Source organism: Pelophylax lessonae (assembly GCF_965119305.1).
Source record: "Pelophylax lessonae genome assembly, chromosome: 3".
Taxonomy (NCBI): Eukaryota; Metazoa; Chordata; class Amphibia; order Anura; family Ranidae; genus Pelophylax; species Pelophylax lessonae.
This window is the reverse complement of record NC_138770.1, coordinates 430,090,125-430,111,757: the sequence shown is the minus strand read 5'-3', so window position 1 is coordinate 430,111,757 and position 21,633 is coordinate 430,090,125. Positions and strand designations below refer to the sequence as shown.

Here is a 21,633-nt window from a genome sequence, read left to right as displayed (position 1 = left end):
TGCCCTGTGTCTCTCCCTGCAGGCTGCAGCAGCTAAAAGCCAGCGGGAAGGAGAGAGAGCCTCACAGGGCAATCTTTTGTAACTATGTGCATAATCTTAATCCAAAAAAAAATAATGTGCTATAATATTAAAGGATATTATCTGCAACTTAATATCTTTAATCCACAATCCTGTGTATACTGTGTATTATATACTGTACGTCCTTAAAGATCTCCAAAAAAGTGAAGTCTGTGCTAGTTTAAGTTGAATCAGTCTCTTATAAAAGTATGCATTTTTCTCCGTGATGTGACATCCCAACACCTGTGAACAGTATCACTTTTGTGTCAAATACAGACACTCCCTTGTCACCACTGGGCTCACAGAACTCTTACCTTCAATCCACTTGTAAGCTGGTATATAAATATTTATCAATCAAAACTGCTGGGCCTCCAATTTCCTCTGCCCACTAGGGACCCTCTTAGTATAACTCCCAGTGCTATGGTATATATAGGGGTAGGTACCTTCAAGGTTCACCTACAGTGGGGATCGAAAGTTTGGGCACCCCAGGTAAAAATTTGTATTAATGTGCATAAAGAAGACAAGGAAAGATGGAAAAATCTCCAAAAGGCATCAAATTACAGATTAGACATTCTTATAATATGTCAACACAAGTTTGATTTTATTTCCATCATTTACACTTTCAAAATAACAGAAAACAAAAAAATGGTGTCTGCAAAAGTTTGGGCACCCTGCAGAGTTAATATCTTGTACTGCCCCCTTTGGCAAGTATCACAGCTTGTAAACGCTTTTTGTAGCCAGCCAAGAGTTTTTCAGTTCTTGTTTGAGGTATCTTTGCCCATTCTTCCTTACAAAAGTCTTCCAGTTCTTTGAGATTTCTGGGCTGTCTGTCACGCACTGCTCTTTTAAGGTCTATCCATAGATTTTCAATTATGTTGAGGTCAGGAGAGTGTGAAGGCCATGGCAAAACCTTCAGTTTACGCCTCTTGATGTAATCCCCCGTGGATTTCGGGGTGTGTTTAGGATCATTATCCATTTGTAGAAGCCAAATTGCAGAGCAGAGAGGGAGGTGTCTCAGCCCCTGCTGCCCTCTATGGGGGATCGGATGAGAGTGGACCGCCTGCCCGCTCTTATCCGATCCGATCACTGAAGGGATGGAAAAATAGGGTTTCCATCCGTCCAGATTTCACGGACAGGATCCGATACGGATGGCAGCGGGTGTCAGCGGAGGTGTCTCCGCTGACATCCTCTGCCCCATAGAGCTGCATGGAGGATCCGATCAGATCCGCCTAAAAAACTGACAGGCGGATCTGATCGGATCGCCCGTGTGAAAGAGCCCTAAATGAATTAAGGTCATACATAACCACACTAGCACATATAGAAGGGAAGATAGCTGTCAGATGCCTTGTGAGTGACAAGTTTATCTGAGCTACCTTGTGTTTAGTATCCCTGGATGGGAAATTCCATGCTGAATAATAATCTATCAGTTTAAAGAATGCCTCCAGTACATATTGGAAGATATAAATAGTGGCATAAAACCGTCCGTTCAGGAGGGACCTGATATTGTCATAAACTCAGGACAGCCCATGGACACTCCGTTTGTTTGGTCAGGGGCATCTATCAACACCCCTATGATGACACAGAAAAAGGGAGACCTAACCAGTTGAGAGAGTTTTCATGGTACCATCCAAGCAGGAACATCTGTCAAGTTTGGGAACCAATAACTGAACTCTGATAGCACCCAGGACATTGACTGCAAGTATTCTTCCTCCTCAATTCTACCTTATTTTTCTATTGCTGAATTATGTCTCTATTTCTTTAAAACACCTCTTTTCTGTAAATATTTTATTTGCACAAACCTTGACCTTTTCAGTATTAAAACCTTATTTTGACATGTGTTACCTTGTCCCTAAGCTCTTAATGCAAGCTAACAAAGAACCTGTCTCTTGAAGAGTGCTACTGTATAGAATAAATCCTATGAACATACCTGTCTGTGGTGACAGTGTGTGTTACAGACGATTAGTCTAAAATCATAATTGGTATTGCTAGAATTACGAGCTTCCTCCCGCTCGGACCAAATGGAGGTGGTGGCATTTAACGGGTTTGCTTAATTAGTCCAGTGACAATTTCCCTCAGCCTGCTGGCACCTAGATTGTGGTCCAACGAGCTGGAAATCTTTGTGCAGGGTGCAGCTGAGAGTGGCATGATTACATAAGTGACAGCGTGGTGTGAGATTGGCAGGTCCTTTGTCACGAGTTAGTGAGGAGGAAAGGGATCTGATATCCAAATCTGTCACAATAGGTACTGTAAATATCTCCTAAACGTTCACCGTTTAGAAGATTTTTTTCTGTATATGCAGCCGATGACATCATCGGCGCATGCGCTCTGAAGGAACGGCCACCTGTGCCATTTCTTCAGAGCCCTGTGTTGTAAACTGGCAGCTCCTGGGAGTGACATCACATGGCTCCGGCCAGGCCCGAAAGGAAGACAGGTGAAGATGGATGCAGCCTCCAGCAGTGGCAATGAGAGCTTCGTTTGCAGGTGAGTTTCATATTATGTGCTAGTATGCCATGCATACTAGCACATTATGCCTTCAGGTCAGAAAAAAAAAAAGCAGTTGAGGACTAAGCTCCAGCAAAAAGCTAGATGCCTAACTGTGTTCCACACAGCTAATTCTATTGCAGATAACCGCAAACCACCTGACCAGGTTACCTGTATAGGTAGTAGGCCCAGATTTGGTTTTTAGCAAGGTTTATTTTCTAATTTATGACCCATTTCATGTATTTTTGTGTTCTTGCAGAAGGTTTTATTCAATAAGACATGGGTAATATAGGCATGTACATTCATCTGAAAAAAAGCCATCAATCAATCTTACCATGGTCTGAAAGAAGCAAAATATTTACACATTTATCCAGATGCATTTGTTTAAGTCCATCCAACAACATTCCAACTATATGGTCCACCTTCATGAGAGCTTTTATTACCTATGAAGACGATTGCATGTTATTAAAATGAACAACATCAATTTACTGTATATTGATGCTTACTGAATATTGCCTTTCTCTCTAACTTGCCATATTGAAGTAAAATTAAAATGTTGCAATACAATTTTTCATTGTGTTCTTGCAGTGGTGTCTTTCTTGTTAAATATTGTCGTTATTGTACCATGCTGATGTGCAATTGAATTTAATGCTTTATAAGTGTCTGTACTTTGGGATTTCCCTACCATGTGTGTTATTTGCAGTTTGCACCCCTTTTGGCTTTTTTTTTTCTCCCTTACTTAAAGTGGTGTTAAACCTTAGTCATGGAATCTGAGCAAAGCACTTATATCCAGAGATGTATAGTAACTAAGTAGAACTACTTCACTACTGTACTTAAGTACCAAAAGGCGGTATCTGTACTTTCCTAGAGTAGAATTTATTTCTCCTACTTCCACTTTTATTTCACTACATTTTTTTGATGATTTCAATACTTCTACTCTGATATTTTCTTTTGTGCTGCATAGTTACTCGTTACTATTATAAAAATGACCACTGCCAGAACAGTAGATGGCAGGTTTCATGAAGCTCAAAACATGTGTATTATCAGCGCATACGAAAATAAAAGCTACTGTATGTATAGATAAAACCTGCATTTGAAATAATAAAAAAACAATATGATGTTCAAACTTTTGACTTCTTTCTTTAATAACTACATAACACAGTACTTGTACTTTTACTTTCAGTACTTGAGTAGCAAAATTAAAAAAAAAAAACTACTTGCAATACTTAAGTACAAAAAATGTTGAATACTTTAGTTCTTCTACTCAAGTCACTTTTTGATCGAGCACTTCCAATTCTACTCAAGTAACTTTTTGATCGAGCACTTGTACTTTTACTCAAGTATGGGTTTTGAGTACTTTATACAACTCTGCTTATATCTGTAGTGTTTACTTGTCCCTTGCCAAAGCTCTAAGTGTTATTTCTCTCTAATGCTTTGTTCCTCTGCATGAGTCACTTCTGAGAAGTTTTCCCTGCACATGAGATACATTTGTGTCAGGGGGGGGGGGGGGGAAGAGTTCAGCAGATAGCTTGTCTATTCAAAACACAGTTTTGCTCCAATCAGCTCTCACACCGATACTACAGTCTCTCCGTCTGGTCTTCTGTGCTCCCGACAGAAGAAGAAAGATTTAAACACTTGTCTGCCCATTTGAAGGGGTGAAGAGAAGAGAAGACTGCATATAAACAAGTGAAACCTATGTAGAAGCATTTGTTTCATCTCTGTGTATCATCTGAGGCTGTTCACTTCAGTTCACTGGGTATATGTGAGGGTTTACAACCAGTTAAAGTGGAGTTCCAGCCTCACACACTTACCTGTCCAACGGTCCAGCAATGCGGCCGCCCGAAGCCTCGCTCTTCTCCCTCTCTGCTCTGCGGCGCCGGCAACACTGGTGTGGGCACCCGGCTGTGACAGTTTGCGGCTTCACAGCCGAGTACGCACTGCGCATGCGCGAGTTGCGCTACGCGACGTGATTGGCCGTTAATCTTCTGGGACCTCTGACATGTCCCAGAAGATTTCAGGGAGGGAGGGGGAGAGGAGAACTTCCGCTCAGGGCGCCGCGGTGCTCCGAACTGAAGTGGGAGCGGGTACCTGTCAAAACTAGGTACCCGCTCCCCCCCCCAAAAAAAATGACATGCCAAATGTGGCATTTCAGGGGGTTAGAACTACCTAAAGCGGAAGTTCCACTTTTGGGTGGAACTCCGCTTTAAAAATAAATTATGAGTAGTGCCAAAGACACATTATTGCTACTGCTATAGATGTTTAGCTCCAATTCACTGGTATTCTGTACTCAGCCACTGTGAAAGCTATATCTAAGAGGCCCTCTGCCTAGAGCAGCAATGTCCAGCTGGTGGCCTGCAAGCCCCAAAATGAAGGCCTTAGTCTTCTGGCCAGCAGGTGGACAATCATTGTGGACACAACTTAGACTGGCAATGAAGTACCCAATGTGTCACTACTCTGTTTTACAGCGCCAAGGTGCTTTGGGGTGGAGGGGTGCAGAGCCCCCCCTGCCCCAAAGCACCCACCCCCCATGTTGAGGGCATGTGACCTGGTATGATCCTGGAGGGGGGGCACTCACTGCCCCCCCTTTCCTGATCTGCTGGGCTGCATGCCTGGATAAAAGTCTGGTATGGATTTTGGGGGGGCCTACACCATTTTTATTTTTTTTATGTCGTGGTTTCCCCTCAAAATCTATACCAGACCCCACTTTTTTTTCTTAATTTTAGCATGGGGTTTCCTTTAGAAGATTTTTACCAAAACCAAAGAGCTCAGTATGGTCTTGGGGGGAACCCCACGCCATTTTTTTTATTTTTTTGGAGTGAGGTTCCTCTTCAAGATCCTCAGAGCACAGGTCGCATGCCACAAGATGGATCAGGTAAGATGATGATCCAACTTTGATCCGACTTCAATAATAGAAAATATTGAATAAGCTAAAAACAGACCAAAGTTGGACTAAAGTAGTGCAGAAACCTTTTCCAAAGTCGAACCGACTTGTGTCGGACTAGTTAAGATGGCTCTCATAGGGAACCATTGATTTATACACGACATGCAAAATGTACTCTCAAAGTCAGAGCATATGTTGCACCAGTGTAAACCAGGCCTAATGGAGTGGTTTCATAATTATCAATCTAATAAAGAAAGCTGCTGGGCCTGCATCCCTTTAGATGAGATTTTCTAGTAAGAGTATCTCACCAAAAATTAAATTTTTTGTTACAGAGGATGCCTGATATCTGACTTGTATCTTAGTTTAGACCTCTGGGAAAATCAGTGAGCCAATCACACAAGCAGGAAATTATATTTCTGGGGGGAATTTGGTACACATTCTGTGTACAGAACAGCTCCAGGTAGCCATATTGCATTGCATTTTCAGAAAATTACAGCAGCTGCAGATTTAAAATTAAAGAAAAATATTATTGACTTTCAATCACATTATGACTTGTGTCACAACTGTATATTATTTTTTCTTTATTTGCTTTAGGAGAATAGTAGCAATTGAGTTACTTTGCTTATCATTCACCTTAGAGGAGGAATCTCCAAACTACGACCCTCCAGCTGTTTGCGGGACTACACGTCCATGAGGCATTGTAAAACTCTGACATGACTATGCATGATGGGAATTGTAGTTCCTGAACAACTGGAGAGCCATAGTTTGGCGACCCCTGCCTTAGAGGATTAAGAGCATTTGAGGTGATGTATTATCTCGTTTATACTATATTATTTAGTGCTGTATTAGTGGCATAGTGCTAACAATATACTTCTTTTTTTATTTTTATTTTTTCTATTTTCATTGAGGTGTATAAATACAGCAGTTTTTTTTTTTTTGAGTGGTTCGGTCTTTAGTATGGAAAGATTTATTGTATAACATACTGTATAAACATAGTGGCACACTTTAAATGTACAGATGGACTTCTGGTTTCAAATATTAGAGGTTTGAAAAAAAAAAAAAGTTTAATAATCTAAGCTAAACTTTTTATAACTTTGGGCTATTCAAACTGAGCATATGAAGAAAAAAATACAAATGGAGCAAAAACCATGCATCAAAATTATAAATAAATCCCAAAACATTGGCAACTGACTTTTTAGGCAAAACCTGGACCTTTCCTGTAAAGGACAAGTATGGGCTCAATCCCTTGTGCAGAATCTCCATATTGGTCACTGAGCCCCCCCCAGCATAATATTAGAATGCCAAGGACTTTGGAGGTTGGACTGTTAATGTTGATGTATAAAAAATAAATCAATATTTTACAATTATTGCACTATTGATCCAAATTCTGAATCTGATTGTCTTTAAGGGCATGGTTCACGTAATTCAACCATTTGATTTGATTACACTTAAGCATTATGATTTTTTCATCATAGGCTTAGTCTAAAGTACCCAGGTCCATTATGGGTTTACTTGAACACGTCTATTAACAATTAGGTTATAATTAGCATTGCCTCTTATGGGCCATACACACTATAAGATTTTCTGAAGACTTTTTCCTTTAGACTTACCAAAACCATATAATATGAGGTCAAACCTAAACACTTTCAATTTGTATGCAATCTGGCAGGCCCTTGTACTACATAGAAAAGGTAAATCTGAAGGAAAAAGTCTTCAGAAAATCTTATAGTGTGTATGGCCCTTTATTCAGATTTAAACCATGGCAAAATATAGAGGTAGGCAAAGTAATGAGATGTTTTACTTACTTCACTGCTCATGGGACTGTGTCTGTGTCCTGACGAGTCTGGTTCTTCTAAATACAGAGTGTAAAAGTGTGGTCTAAATCAAACAGTGCCAAGAATGACACACACTTGTCAATTAATCTGAATTAAAAAGCAATATCAAGCCAAAATCAAGGATCAGTCTGCATAGAGTAAATGTTTTATAAGCCATCAGGAATAAATTTCATGAGAGCTTTTAATATAGGACTCCAAAAGTTATTTTTAAGATTTTGGTTAGAGTGGGGGAGGTTTGGGAACATTTACCAAGTTTTCATTGCTGTCTTGGTCTCCTACTAGGTAGATTTCCACTCACTTCCCTGACAGGAAGAAAGAAGAAATTGTTCCACTGATAGCAATAAAAACCTGTCAGGAGTTCTAATCTGTTCCCATCTTATCCATAACTAAAATAAAACACTTGACTGGTGATCCAATAAAACTCATACAAAAGAGCAATTGCATTTCTTTGTTTTGACTGTTTCAAATCTACAATCTGATTGGCTGCTATAGGCAATAGTGTCATTACTCTCTTTTATTACCCCATTAGATTATCCCAGAGGCATTGTAAGAGGGTTTCTAAAGCTAACATTAAAGCTAAACTGCAGGAATTCAGTCACTTTTTAAAATGATGATTACTATGGGCACTGGCGTAGTTTTAGGGGTCGCAATGGGGACCCTGCCCATGCTCCAAGGGGCCCATGAGGCTGATAGAGAATGGCTGTCAGATGGAACCAAACTTCCCATGCTCAGCCAAACTGTACTTTGGCAATGAGGGAACTTGGTCAGACTGAACTCAGCAAAGTGAAAGGGGGAGATGTTTTCGGGAATTTGTGTTGTGCTCTTTGCCTCCCCCTACAGTGCAGTACCCAGCTGTTTGAGTTAAGGTACTACACTGCAGATTTTTTTGAAAGGTTGTATATACACTACATTGTGAAAAGTATTGGGATGCCTTCCATTACACAGAATGAACTTTAATGGCATCCCAGTCTTAGTCCATAGGGTTCAATATTGAGTTTGCCCATCTTTTGCAGCTATAACAGCTTCAACTCTTCTGGGAAGACTGTCCACAAGTTTTTGGAATGTGTCTATGGGATAGTTTGACCATTCTTCAAGAAGCGCATTAGTGAGGTCAGGCACTGATGTTGGAGAGAAAGCCTGGCTTGCAGTCTCAATTCTAATTCATGGTGTTCTATCGGGTGTTCTATCGGGTTGAGGTCAGGACTCTGTGCAAGCCAGTCAAGTTCCCCCATTCCAAACTCGTCCATGTCTTTATGGACCTTCTGGAAGAATGGTCAAACATTCCCATTGACACACTCCTAAACCTTGTGGACAGCGGAACCACTGAAAATAAATCAATGCTCAGATCGAATTTCAGAGGCATTAGACAGGCATTGAAGAGTCAATATGTTGCCTCCTCACCTCCTGTCTTAACCCCCTAAATGCAGCATCACCATGACAAAACTACATGTAATGCACACAGTTTGAGGTGGTTGCAGCAAAGCTTAATTCACCTTTCATATTTTCAGCCACACCATGTGTACACCCCCATCTGCTGCCTCTGCAGTTAAAACAAGAGCAGTTAGGGGTGGTACAAAAAGCTTAACTACATGTTTTTTCCACCCCCCAACCTTACATGTGAACAAGCCCTTGGTTCACCTTCGTGCAACTAAATGCTGCGTGTAGGGCGTCCCAGCCACACAAACGCAGAGAAAGAAGTCCCCAACCCTTTTTTTTTATAATTGCGCCACACCAAAAACACATCACGTTTGCCCATGTTTGGGGTACCATTAAGAATAAATGCACCTCAGTGCACCTACTAAAGAGCAGCGCATTTGTCTGCGTGTCAGGAACAGATATGATTATATGAGTGCAATCTGCAACACACAGTAACGTGAACAATGCCTTAAACTGGTGTGCCTCGAGACTGAAAATATTTGTCAAGGGCGCCTTAACTGGAAAAGGGTTAAGAAAAATGGATTTTTGTAAAATCTTACCGTAAAATCCTTTTCTCTTAGCTCATCGACAGACGTAGTCCTCGGTGATACACCACCTTCGGGTTATGTTACCTCCGCAGGAGCAGGACTAGACAGGAAATTAAAAAGCTCTGGCCACACCCTAGGGGCAGTCCCAGAGGGTATATCCTCTCTCTCCCTGCCTCAGCAAATCAGTTATGTGAAAAAGCAGTGCTTAGAGAATTTAACCCAACCCAACTCCAAAACAGAGGGGCGGGGACTACGTCTGTCGATGAGCTAAGAGAAAAGGATTTTACGGTAAGATTTTACAAAAATCCATTTTTCTCTAGCGCTCATCGACAGACGTAGTCCTCGGTGATACACCACCTTCGGGACGTCCCAGAGCAGTATCACAACTGAGGGGTGGGAAAATGGAAATCAAATCCCAATCTAGAAGGCCCAACCGGTGCCAACTAGAAGTTTACAATGCTCATCCTTAATGATGAGACTCAACCAAAAAAAGAGAAAACAAATTTTTTTTTTTTTTCAAACAGAAAAAAACCCTCGAGGTAGACCACCGGTCTCCTCAAATTGCGGCCTGCAAAACCTTGCGGCCAAATGAGGCATCCGCCGATGCCGTCACATCAATTTTATAGAATTTTGTAAAGGTATGTACCGACGACCAGGTGGCCGCCTTACATACCTGGACCACTGACGCCTGATGGCGAAAGGCCCAGGAAGTACTGAGCGCTCGAGTGGAGTGCGCCCTAACAGGGAACGGAGGACTCTGACCCTTAATAGAATAAGCCTGTACCACCGTTTGTCTAATCCATTTGGCAATGGTCGCGGCAGATGCAGGCAAACCCTTTCTGGGGCCATCCGTGATCACAAAAAGTGAATCCGTCTTACGGAATGATTCCGTAGCTTTCAGGTATACCCTGATTGCCCGAACCACATCTAAGGAATGCAACGCATGTTCCCGATGATGCTTGGGCTGAGGACACAAGGAAGGTAGTACAATATCTTCATTCAGATGAAAATCTGAAACCACCTTGGGAAGAAAAGATGGCTTAGGATGAAGTACTACCTTATCCCTATGAATCACTAGGTATGGTGACTGGCATGATAATGCAGCCAGTTCTGACACCCTGCGAGCAGAAGTAATAGCCACCAAGAAGGCCACCTTCTGGGATAATGTAAGCAAGGGAATCTCCCTGATGTTTTCAAAGGGAGGTTTCTGTAGAACCGACAAAACCAAATTAAGATCCCAGGGTGGTAAGGGCGCGCGGACTGGAGGAGCCAGGTGCCGCAACCCCTGGATGAAATTCCGCACCAAGGATTTGGTAGCTAAAGGCTTCTGAAAGAAGATTGCTAATGCTGAAACTTGACCCTTGATGGTGCTCAAGGCTAGCTTCTGCTCAACCCCTTGTTGCAAAAAGGCCAATATTCGAGTCACTGAATAGGTACGTGGAGGAAATCCTAAAGATTCGCACCACGCAATATAAGTCTTTCATGTGTGATAATAGACTTTGCTGGAAGTCGCTTTCCTTGCTTTAATAAGGGTAGGAATGACTGAAGTAGACAAACCTCTGTCCTTCAGTACTTGGGTCTCAATGGCCAGGCCATAAAAACCAGCGACTGTAAAGCACGAAGGTAAATTGGTCCTTGAGACCACAGACACTCCCTGAGACGAAGTTCCCACGGAACGTCTGCGACTAACATGTCCAAGTCGGCCAGGCCGGCTTGAGGAGGCCAGCCTAGAATTTCTAGGACCACTGGCGCTGATTGGATCTGAACCAGGCGTCCCTAGAGCTATCTGGCCCCGACCATCCGAGAAAGTTTGGTCGTTTTCTGTTCCCACACATTTATCAGATACCTGATAGTTATCAGGAAAGGTGATCTTTTCTGGTTGAACCTCAGGGACCGAAGTCACCCGACTAGAGGCTACTTGGCCTATCTGGTCAACCAGATCCGATTCCTGTGAGGTATCGGGACTAATCTTAGGAAAAGGTAAAGGAAAAGATCTTTTCAGGGAACGGTAACTACCGCTTCCTGTGGTACTTAAATGTTGGAAGGGAAGAATCGCACCGGTAGTAGTGGTTGATGCTCGATCTAATGTCCTGAATACCGGTGAAAACGTCCCCCCACCCTGAAACCGGGTGCCAGTGGCATCCTTAATGATTTCATCTAGGTTGGCTCCAAATAGACGATTCCCCTGAAAGGGGAGATTGGTCAAGGTCTTTTTGGAACCCAAGTCAGCTGACCAGCATTTTAACCACAGCACACGTCTGAGGATCACTGCTAACTTAGATGCATGCCCTAATAGGGGAGTAGTGTCCAAGGCTGCGTCACAGATAAACCGTAGCCCTTGTATGATCTGTTCCATCAAATCAGATGTCTCCTGGGGAATATCTTTTCCCCTAAGATCTTGGCGTACCATTTTCGCCCATTCCGTAAGTGTCTGGGAAACTAGACCAATAACGATTACTGGTCTAAATGCTGACCCTATCAGAGAAAAGATAGTGCGGGACTCTGCTTCTATCTTTCGATCCACCGGATCCTTAAAGGACGAAGTGTCCTCCACTGGAATAACCGTGGCTTTATTCAGCCTGGAAATAGGCGGATCCACGACTGGTGGTACCGTCCATTTCTTAATGATGGATTCCTCAAACGGATAGCGTCTAGCAATACGCTTGGAAATAGTAAAGGTACGTTTAGAATGCTCCCATTCTCCTTTAATCTGATTACCAAAACATTTAGGTACAGGAAAAGCCTTCGCCGTCTTGATGGGCTTATTAGTCCCAAAAGGCCTCTCTGTTTCAGTTGCCTCTGCCGGTAAAGCCTCAAGTTTTAAGGTTTCTTGCACTGCCACAACTAGTGCGTCCACCAATGCTTCTTCCTGAATTATAGCAAGAGAAGAAGCGTCCTCCTCACTGTCTGAGGGGGCTTTACCTGGGATAACAGCCCTTGCAGAGGAACCTGCAACTGCCGTGACCATCTCTGAATCTGAGTCAGAGGTGTCAGATGGTATAGGGGTAGGCGGGGGTCGCTTCCTTGACCCCCGTCCCTGACAGGCCGCCTCCACCCGAGCCACCATAGACTCCAAAATTGCTGTAAATGACTCTATACTCTGTGCACCGGCGGGTCCCGAGGCCCCCTCGAGGGAAACAGGTGGGGGAATATGTGTGGCAGGGTCCATAATAACTCCAGTTACTTCCTGGATAATATAATTCAAAAGTAAAGAAAAAAACTTTTTTTTTTTTTTTTTTTTTTTTTTTTCTGACCCCCAGCGCCACAAAAAGCCCCTTAGTGTTACCTGCTTAGGGATCCCTATCGATCGAGAGAGAGAGAGATAGACCCCCAGGCTCACCACTTGATGCTCAGAGTTAAACTGCAACAGCTTACAGCGCTGTCTTGCAAACAGGAAGTCTTTTGGCAGGCTGCCCAGGAAGAAAGGAGGCGGCTCCGCCCCTCTGCACGCCTTCCGGCGCCTCCCCCAAGCTCCACGAGGTGTAGAATCACCTCAAACATGGCCGCCCCCATGCTGGAGACACGAGGCTACGCCAAAATGGCGGCTCGTGCGATCCAGCAAAAAAAATGGCGGCGGCCTAAACTGAATAGCGGTGTGCTGCAGGGCACACAACACTCTCTCTGCATGGGGATATGGCGTGGTTGGCGGTACCGGCCCTGGCGGACCGCGTGGCCGTTCGGGAGGCCTGCTAAATAGCTGGAGATCTGATTTGGAAGGCAGTCTACATGTCCGTGGCTTCTGACTGGTAGGTAGCTTATACTTAACCCATAAGATTCCCAGAATGCCACAGATTACATCTTTAAAACATGTATACAATAGATTGTTAGCTCCCAAGCCAAGCCTCCTGGCTTTTGCACACATAAATCACACTCAAAGTAGGAGGATTTGTGACATGTTATAGGATAGAAAGAACTCTTTCTTACCATACAGAGAGGGGCCCGCGTTCACCACAAAACCCGTCAGGGGGAAAAGGGGGAACATACTACTCACCATACCGGAACCAGGCGGGCACCAACTCCTGACAGTACCCCTCTCCACCGGGGCGGGAGGGCTGTCGACCAATACGGACGCCGTGACTCATGGTCTTTGGCGTTTCAGCGAGACATTTAACTCGCGGGGTCAGTCCCTTAATGGGACTTTGTCGCGGCCGACCCAGCGCGGAGCTATGGCCTGCACGCGCTCGTAGGCTGAACTGGGGTGACCACCGGATCTCAACATCCAGCCCGTCGCCCAGTTCAGCTTTCTTGCTTGAAGATCTCACAGGAACACTGGAGAAAAAAGCTGTCTAAAAAATCTTTTTAAGAAAAAAATCTTGCCAGGACCGAAGATCCCAGCAAGGTATCTAGGTCCTTACTCCTAACTAGACAGAAAATAACTGATTTGCTGAGGCAGGGAGAGAGAGGATATACCCTCTGGGACTGCCCCTAGGGTGTGGCCAGAGCTTTTTAATTTCCTGTCTAGTCCTGCTCCTGCGGAGGTAACATAACCCGAAGGTGGTGTATCACCGAGGACTACGTCTGTCGATGAGCGCTAGAGAAACACCGGTTAAAAGGCTCTATTCACATTAGAGCGGAAAGCTGACAACTTCGGTGTGGGGCAATGTGGTGGATAATTCCGCACATCACATGGCTCCCCTCCGCCCCCTTTCTTTTTTTTTTGTTTGTCCCTTATTTGAAGTGTACAAAGAATACACTTCATTCATGGTGCTGTACTGAAGCTCAATGCGATGTGCTGTTGTACAATGCCATGCGATTCTGTGTAGTGCGCTCCGTTGCAGTGTGAAAAGGACCCACAGGAAACAATTTTATCCTTTTTGATTTACAATGCAGTAAAATGTCTGTCACCACAAAATCAGGGAGATTTACTAAAGCTGGATCACTCAGAATCTGGTGCAGCTGTGCATGATAGTCAATCAGCCTCTAACGTCAGCTTGTTCAATGATGTTTTGGCGAAGAAACCTGGAAGCTGATTGGTTTCTGTTCAGAGTTGCACCAGATTTTGCACTCTCCAGGTTTAGTAAATAGCCCGTAATGTGCGAGTTAGCCCGTACACTGTGTATGAAAGTAATTAACAGTACCCTATGTGGTATTCAAGAAAAGAAGCCTCTCTATTCTAAGACAGATGATCTCTTCAGGCCTCTGAAAAAACTGTGTACATGTATTCTAAATAATTGGAAAGACATGTCAAAATGCGGACATTTTCTCCAAAATCCTTTGAATTACCCTCTCAATGTGTACATTAAAATGTAAGATAACTATTTAGCCATCTTGGCGCACAGTGGAAGTATCTTGGTGCGGGGTGGAAGCAGAAGGTGGTAGTGGGGGTGGGGGGGGGGGTCAATTTTGCATTGGAGTCACTATCTTCAAGCTACGCCTCCGACAATGAGGTGCATGGTGCCTCAGACTTGTCTCTTTCTTTTACAATTTGCATGCAGCATCTCTGCCCTCCCCTCCTCCTCCCCAGCCATAGAGGGCTTATTATTACGCGAACCAATGCAAAAAATACAAAGCCTTGACTTACAGCATAAGAGAGTGGGGGGCAGAGCTGCTACTGTGTGAGAAATTAGTGACTCCCCTGTCAGAATGCGGGATAGTAGCGATAGCTGTTCTCCCAATGCTGAGTAAAACTGTCAGTAGTACATAAAAGAAATAAGTCCAGGAGGTAGCATGAACTTATAGTAATCAAGCTGATTTTAAAAAGTGGCTGAATTCCTGGAGTTTGGCTTTAAAGTTATCTCACACAAAGAAATAATTAATAATAGACACAAATTCAGGTGTAGATACAGTATTTCCAAGGCAGAAGTCAAAATGTTTTACTTTTTATCAAAACATGGTGCATAATTTAGTGTAACTCCATGGTTTACATTTCCAGAAATACAATGAAAAAATATCAAAAAAGATTTTCCAAGAATTATTTTTCCAGGAATCTTCCATTAAGACACCATTAACTTGAAAGATAATCCAACCTACAAAAAGCCCATCTCCAGGCAAATACCAACCCCTCTACCTCCAAACTCCCTCAAAATGATTGTTGTCATGACACAAAAAAACCTATCCAAATACCCACTTTACATAAAATCCATTGGAAAGTCCTTCTCAGTGTCAGGGAGCATCGCCCTGGTGCACTGCGGCAAAATAACACCAGTTGGTAAACAGAAAGTAGTAGAGGCACTCATGGTCTAGGGCAGTATGTGTCCATCCAGTGGATCACACTCCATATTTGTAAATACATTTTACTTATCTAAAGCTGTTACAATCACTCGTAAATCTATTTGCCTCTTCTCTACATGAGGCAGAACCATTCTTCAGGAGTCCACATTAATGCCTGCATGATGTGGACACTTATAATTGTCTACCCAGTGGCAGGGTCTTCTCAGTATCCAGAAGAGGTGTGATGTCAGCCTGAAGGGAGGGGGGGGGGCACAGGCACATAGGCAAAGTTGGATTTGTGGTTCCTCATATTTGGAAATAGTTTCCAAGAGGGATCTGGATGGCAGAATTAGGTGAGCAAACCTGTGCTACTGTGGTCCTGCTCTGGTTGCAACACTCTGCCATTCATTCATTCATATATTACCATATAATATAATTACAAATATAAGATAAATTGTAATATAATAAGATATAAGTACATAGAAATCTATGTCTGCCAGTCACTCTGTGGAAAATGCTAAAGATCCCTATGTTTGGGATGTGGCGCTTGAAGTTCTGCCTGTCTTGTCAGCTGGCCAATTACTGTATAATATTACAAGATCAGGTTAAATAGGATTGTGTGTTTCTCAACCTCTGCTTTTTCTTGAAGGTTTGTGTTTTTTTGCAAGGCCACTCCTCCAATTAGGTGCTCAGAGACTTTCAATTTCACATTGCCTGCCTGTCACTCTGTGGAAAAGGCTCAAAATTCCGAGGAGTTCCACCTGTATGGTCAGCTGACCAACCTCTGGTTAGTTTGTCACCAGTGAGGTGGACACGGCTTTGACAAAACAAAGGAGCCCTGTTCTAGAAGAGTGCTTTCCATCTGAGAAGAGGAGCTATTTAGAGAGCTATCTGCAAAAGGCTCAAAATTCCCAGGAGTTCCACCTGTATGGTCAGCTGACCAATCTCTGGTTAGTGTGTCACCAGTGAGGTAGACACGGCTTTGACAAAACAAAGGAGCCCTGTTCTAAAAGAGTGCTTTCCCTCTGAGAAGAGGAGCTATTTAGAGAGCTATCTGCAAAAGGCTCAAAATTCCCAGGAGTTCCACCTGTATGGTCAGCTGACCAATCTCTGGTTAGTTTGTCACCAGTGAGGTGGATACGGCTTTGACAAAACAAAGGAGCCCTGTTCTAGAAGAGTGCTTTCCATCTGAGAAGAGGAGCTATTTAGAGAGCTATCTGCAAAAGGCTCAAAATTCCCAGGAGTTCCACCTGTATGGTCAGCTGACCAATCTCTGGTTAGTGTGTCACCAGTGAGGTAGACACGGCTTTGACAAAACAAAGGAGCCCTGTTCTAAAAGAGTGCTTTACCTCTGAGAAGAGGAGCTATTTAGAGAGCTATCTGCAAAAGGCTCAAAATTCCCAGGAGTTCCACCTGTATGGTCAGCTGACCAATCTCTGGTTAGTTTGTCACCAGTGAGGTGGACACGGCTTTGACAAAACAAAGGAGCCCTGTTCTAGAAGAGTGCTTTCCATCTGAGAAGAGTAGCTATTTAGAGAGCTATCTGCAAAAGGCTCAAAATTCCCAGGAGTTCCACCTGTATGGTCAGCTGACCAATCTCTGGTTAGTTTGTCACCAGTGAGGTAGACACGGCTTTGACAAAACAAAGGAGCCCTGTTCTAAAAGAGTGCTTTCCCTCTGAGAAGAGGAGCTATTTAGAGAGCTATCTGCAAAAGGCTCAAAATTCCCAGGAGTTCCACCTGTATGGTCAGCTGACCAATCTCTGGTTAGTGTGTCACCAGTGAGGTAGACACGGCTTTGACAAAACAAAGGAGCCCTGTTCTAAAAGAGTGCTTTCCCTCTGAGAAGAGGAGCTATTTAGAGAGCTATCTGCAAAAGGCTCAAAATTCCCAGGAGTTCCACCTGTATGGTCAGCTGACCAATCTCTGGTTAGTTTGTCACCAGTGAGGTGGACACGGCTTTGACAAAACAAAGGAGCCCTGTTCTAGAAGAGTGCTTTCCATCTGAGAAGAGGAGCTATTTAGAGAGCTATCTGCAAAAGGCTCAAAATTCCCAGGAGTTCCACCTGTATGGTCAGCTGACCAATCTCTGGTTAGTTTGTCACCAGTGAGGTAGACACGGCTTTGACAAAACAAAGGAGCCCTGTTCTAAAAGACTGCTTTCCCTCTGAGAAGAGGAGCTATTTAGAGAGCTATCTGCAAAAGGCTCAAAATTCCCAGGAGTTCCACCTGTATGGTCAGCTGACCAACCTCTGGTTAGTTTGTCACCAGTGAGGTAGACACGGCTTTGACAAAACAAAGGAGCCCTGTTCTAGAAGAGTGCTTTCCCTCTGAGAAGAGGAGCTATTTAGAGGGCTGTGTGTCTGGTTTGAGGGCACAGCCCTGGAATTTGGTTATAATGGATATTGTCTAACTATAAACATTATATATATACCTGGGGGTCATGTGGGCATGTCCAGGCACTGTGACAGGTGGGGGGCAGAGTGACAGGAGAGAGGCAGGGTGACAGGTTGGGTGCAGGGTGAGAAGAGGGGGGCACTGTGACAGGAGAGGGGCATTGTGAGATGAGGGGGGGGGGCAGTGTGAGAGGTGGGGGTAGGGTGCATTACCATGCATTACAATATTGTACAGTAAAACACACCTTCTAACCACAACACAAAGATGTGAAACTGGTCTTAGGGATGCCTGGACAGCAGTTTGGCAGTGCACCAAGAGTAAACCATACATGATATAAAAGAGTTCTAAACTCTATAGCCTTTAGAATAAATCATAAATATAACATTTCTACAAAGAGTGAAAAACAATACATAGTACATTTAAGAAGACATATTTAAAGTTCTATACAGCACGGGGTCCTCTATTTATTAATATGTATTACCTTACCTCTCATTTTCCGGTAGCCTTAGCCATTTAAGGACTGACATGACTCTGTTTTCAAAAGGAACTGATCTGGGGAAAACAGTCAATACGTTGTATATTAATTAACAAAAAATATTAGCTATTGTAGTCAACAAAGACTACAAAGAGTAATTCATTAATTACAATAACCCACAGAAACCAATTCGAATTAAAGTGTATGTAAACCCAGGAGCAAAAATGTAATATATTGCAACTTACCAGTCCTTAGATGTGATGGATACATTTGTTTCATTTTTTTCAGGCTAAGTACATATTCTGGGAGTACATAAACATATGTACCTAAACCTATCTGTATTTAAACATGTTTATGTGTTTCCAGAAACAGATATCTGTAGATGTTGGTTGAAGTCCAGTATTCTTGTAAATGGAACTAAAGTCTCAAACTGTTTTTTTCCTAAACTATTTTCTGTATACCACACAACCCTTCCTCCCTTTGCAAGTGGAAGGAGCAAAAAGGGAAGGTATTCTGTAGTCCAAATCCAGGGAGCAGCTTAGGGTGATAACACTGTTTCTCAATGGATACAGTACAGTGGTGAGTGTTGTCACTGGTAGTGTTACAGCTACAAATAAAGTGGGGAAATGCCCTAAAAAGGACAGTAAATAGGGTTGAGCGGACACCTAGATGTCCGTGTTCGACGGGTTCGGCCGAACTTTAAAAAAAAGTCCGGGTCCGTGTCCCGGACTTTTACCAAACTTTTCCCGGACACCGAACCCCATTGAAGTCAATGGGGACCCGAACTTTAAGGCACTAAAATGGCTCTAAAACACCAAAGGAAAGGGCTAGAGTGCTGCAAATGGCAGCAAAACGTAATTAAGAGCATGGCAAGTGCTCTGCAAACAAATGTGGATAGGGAAATAACTTAAAACAACAAAAAAAACCAGAAAAATAAAACAATGTTCTTCTTCATCTCTGAAGGACGAGGCCCATATGGAGTAGGAGGGAGGTTGAGGTGGTGGTGGATGTGGCGGTGACATAGGCGTGCGCACAGGGTGTGCTGGGTGTGCCTGGGCACACCCTAATCACCTAGGGCACATAGCATTGCCAGTGAGGAGATGGGAAAGATCTCCCTGGGACCTGCTCTGCTCTATTTCTCCTTGCCTACAGGTACATGGCCCCGATACATTACTCTCCCTGCTGGCAAACACATGCATGTGTATTTCAACTTTGGGGTGCACACCTTAATGCAATAGGCTGCGCACACCTATGGGCGGTGTAGGTGGAAGCGGCGGTGGAGGAGGACCAGGGCCGGATTAACAGCATCATGGGCTTGGTGCTGAGGATTTTGAAGGGCCTTAAGGGCCGTGCCTTGCCATGCACCCAGAGGAGGAAGGGTGCAGCCATGCATGCCTAATTCAACATGGGATGCTGTCTCTGAAGCCCATAAACACATCCATGCATCGCCAACTGTCCCTCCTTGTCCGGCCTTCACGCTGTGTGGGGAGGTTCTGAGGGTGCTGCCTGGGGAAGCGAGCATAGAAGCCAGACTTCTGTGTTTACAAGTGACAGAAGAGCGGTAACAGTGAATATGGCCAACCCGGGGCCTATATAAAAGGTAGGGGCCTGGAGCTGCAGCTCCAATAGCCCCTACATTAATCTGGCCCTGAGGAGGAGGACGAGGTAGCCAACACTGCTTCTTTTCAAAAATTTTAAATGAGGGTACACCCCAAAAGAGTGAGAAAGAGCAAAAATGGAACAATGGGTGGGTAAGGTCGGTATCCATTGCTATTCTGCATAAGGTACGGAAAAGTCCCGTGGGATCCATGCCTGGTTAATTTTAATGAACGTGAGCTTGTCCACATTGTCTCTGGACAGGCGGCTGCGCTTGTCTGTTATAACGCCCCCAGCCGTGCTAAATACCCGTTCAGATAATACACTGGCTGCAGGGCACGCCAGCACCTCCAAGGCGTAAAGGGCAAGCTCAGGCCATGTGCCCAATTTGGAGACCCAGAAGTTGAAGGGGGCAGACCCGTCATTCACTACATGTAGGCGTGTGCACACATACTGCTCCACCATGTTGGTAAAATGCTGCCTCCTGCTAAGACGTTCCATCTGAGCTGCTGGTGCTGCTGTTTGTTGTGGCGTGCTGACAAAGCTTTTCCACATTTCGGCCATGCTAACCCTGCCTTCTGAGGTGCTGGCGGTGCCCTGGTTGCGTTGGCGACCTCCTCCTCCTCCTCCTCTGCCTTGTGCTTCCACTGTGGCCCCGCTGTCAGATGGGAATGCCAGCAGCATGGCGTCTACCAGCGTGCGCTTGTACTCGCGCATCTTGCGATCGCGCTCCAGTGAGTGAATTAAGGACGGTACGTTGTCCTTGTAACGGGGATCCAGCAGCATGGCCACCCAGTAATCAGCACAAGTTAGAATGTGGGCAACTCGGCGGTCGTTGTGGAGACACTGCAGCATGTAATCGCTCATGTGTGCCAGGCTGCCCAGAGGCAACGAAAGGCTGTCCTCTGTGGGAGGTGTATCGTCCGTGTCCTCTGTATCCCCCCAGCCACGCACCAGTGATGGCCATGAGCTGGCCTGGGTGCCACCCTGCTGTGAACATGGTTCCATCTCCTCCTCCAGCTCCTCCTCCTCCTCATCCTCCTCATCCTCCAGAACTGTGCCCCTGCTGGACAATTGCGTCCCTGGCGTTTGCGTGTGCAGGAACCCACCCTCGGAGCCCCTTGCGAATGACTGCCCTGAAAGCCTTGGAAATGTTACCTCTTCATCCTCCTCCTCCTCCTCATCCTGTGCCACATCCTCTTCCATCATCGCCCGAATTGTTTTTTCAAGGAGGCATAGAAGTGGGATAGTTAAGCTGAGAACGGCGTCATTGCCACTGGCCATGTTGGTGGAGTACTCAAAACAGCGCAACAAGGCACACAGGTCTCGCATGGAGGCCCAGTTAAATTAAATAGCGGAATAGAAAATATGATCCAAAAAAAGTGTATGTATATCACACGTACACAACCACACTGGGCCCCAATTACTATTGTTTGTACCCCTAAAAGGCTAGATGAGGAGTAGGGGGAGTATGGAACAGGCAGCACCCTCAAACCTTCAGAAGTATGAGATGAACCCCAACAACTTGGAAAGGTGGATCTCTCTCACACGTACCAACACAGACTATCCCCCAATTTAACTGATCCCCAAAGGTTTTTGATTAAATAGCGGAATAGAAAATATGATCCAAAAAAAGTGTATGTATATCACACGTACACAACCACACTAGGCCCCAATTACTATTGTTTGTACCCCTAAAAGGCTAGGAGTAGGGGGAGTATGGAACAGGCAGCACCCTCAAACCTTCAGAAGTATGAGATGAACCCCAACAACTTGGAAAGGTGGATCTCTCTCACAC

The 21,633-nt window shown here is 44.3% G+C and overlaps 1 protein-coding gene across 1 annotated transcript in view; it reads right to left on the bottom strand.

Annotated features, from left to right (window-relative positions):
* The window catches only part of ENPP1 (ectonucleotide pyrophosphatase/phosphodiesterase 1), a 194,996-nt gene that overhangs the window by 50,538 nt on the left and 122,825 nt on the right, over nucleotides 1–21,633 (bottom strand). Inside the window, exons 10-12 of the mRNA XM_082250115.1 lie at nucleotides 18,251–18,316; nucleotides 7,225–7,297; nucleotides 2,873–2,981 (exon numbers count right to left, since the gene is read on the bottom strand). Coding sequence (XP_082106241.1) covers nucleotides 2,873–2,981; nucleotides 7,225–7,297; nucleotides 18,251–18,316 — 248 coding nt within the window. The remainder of the gene's footprint in view (nucleotides 1–2,872; nucleotides 2,982–7,224; nucleotides 7,298–18,250; nucleotides 18,317–21,633) is intronic.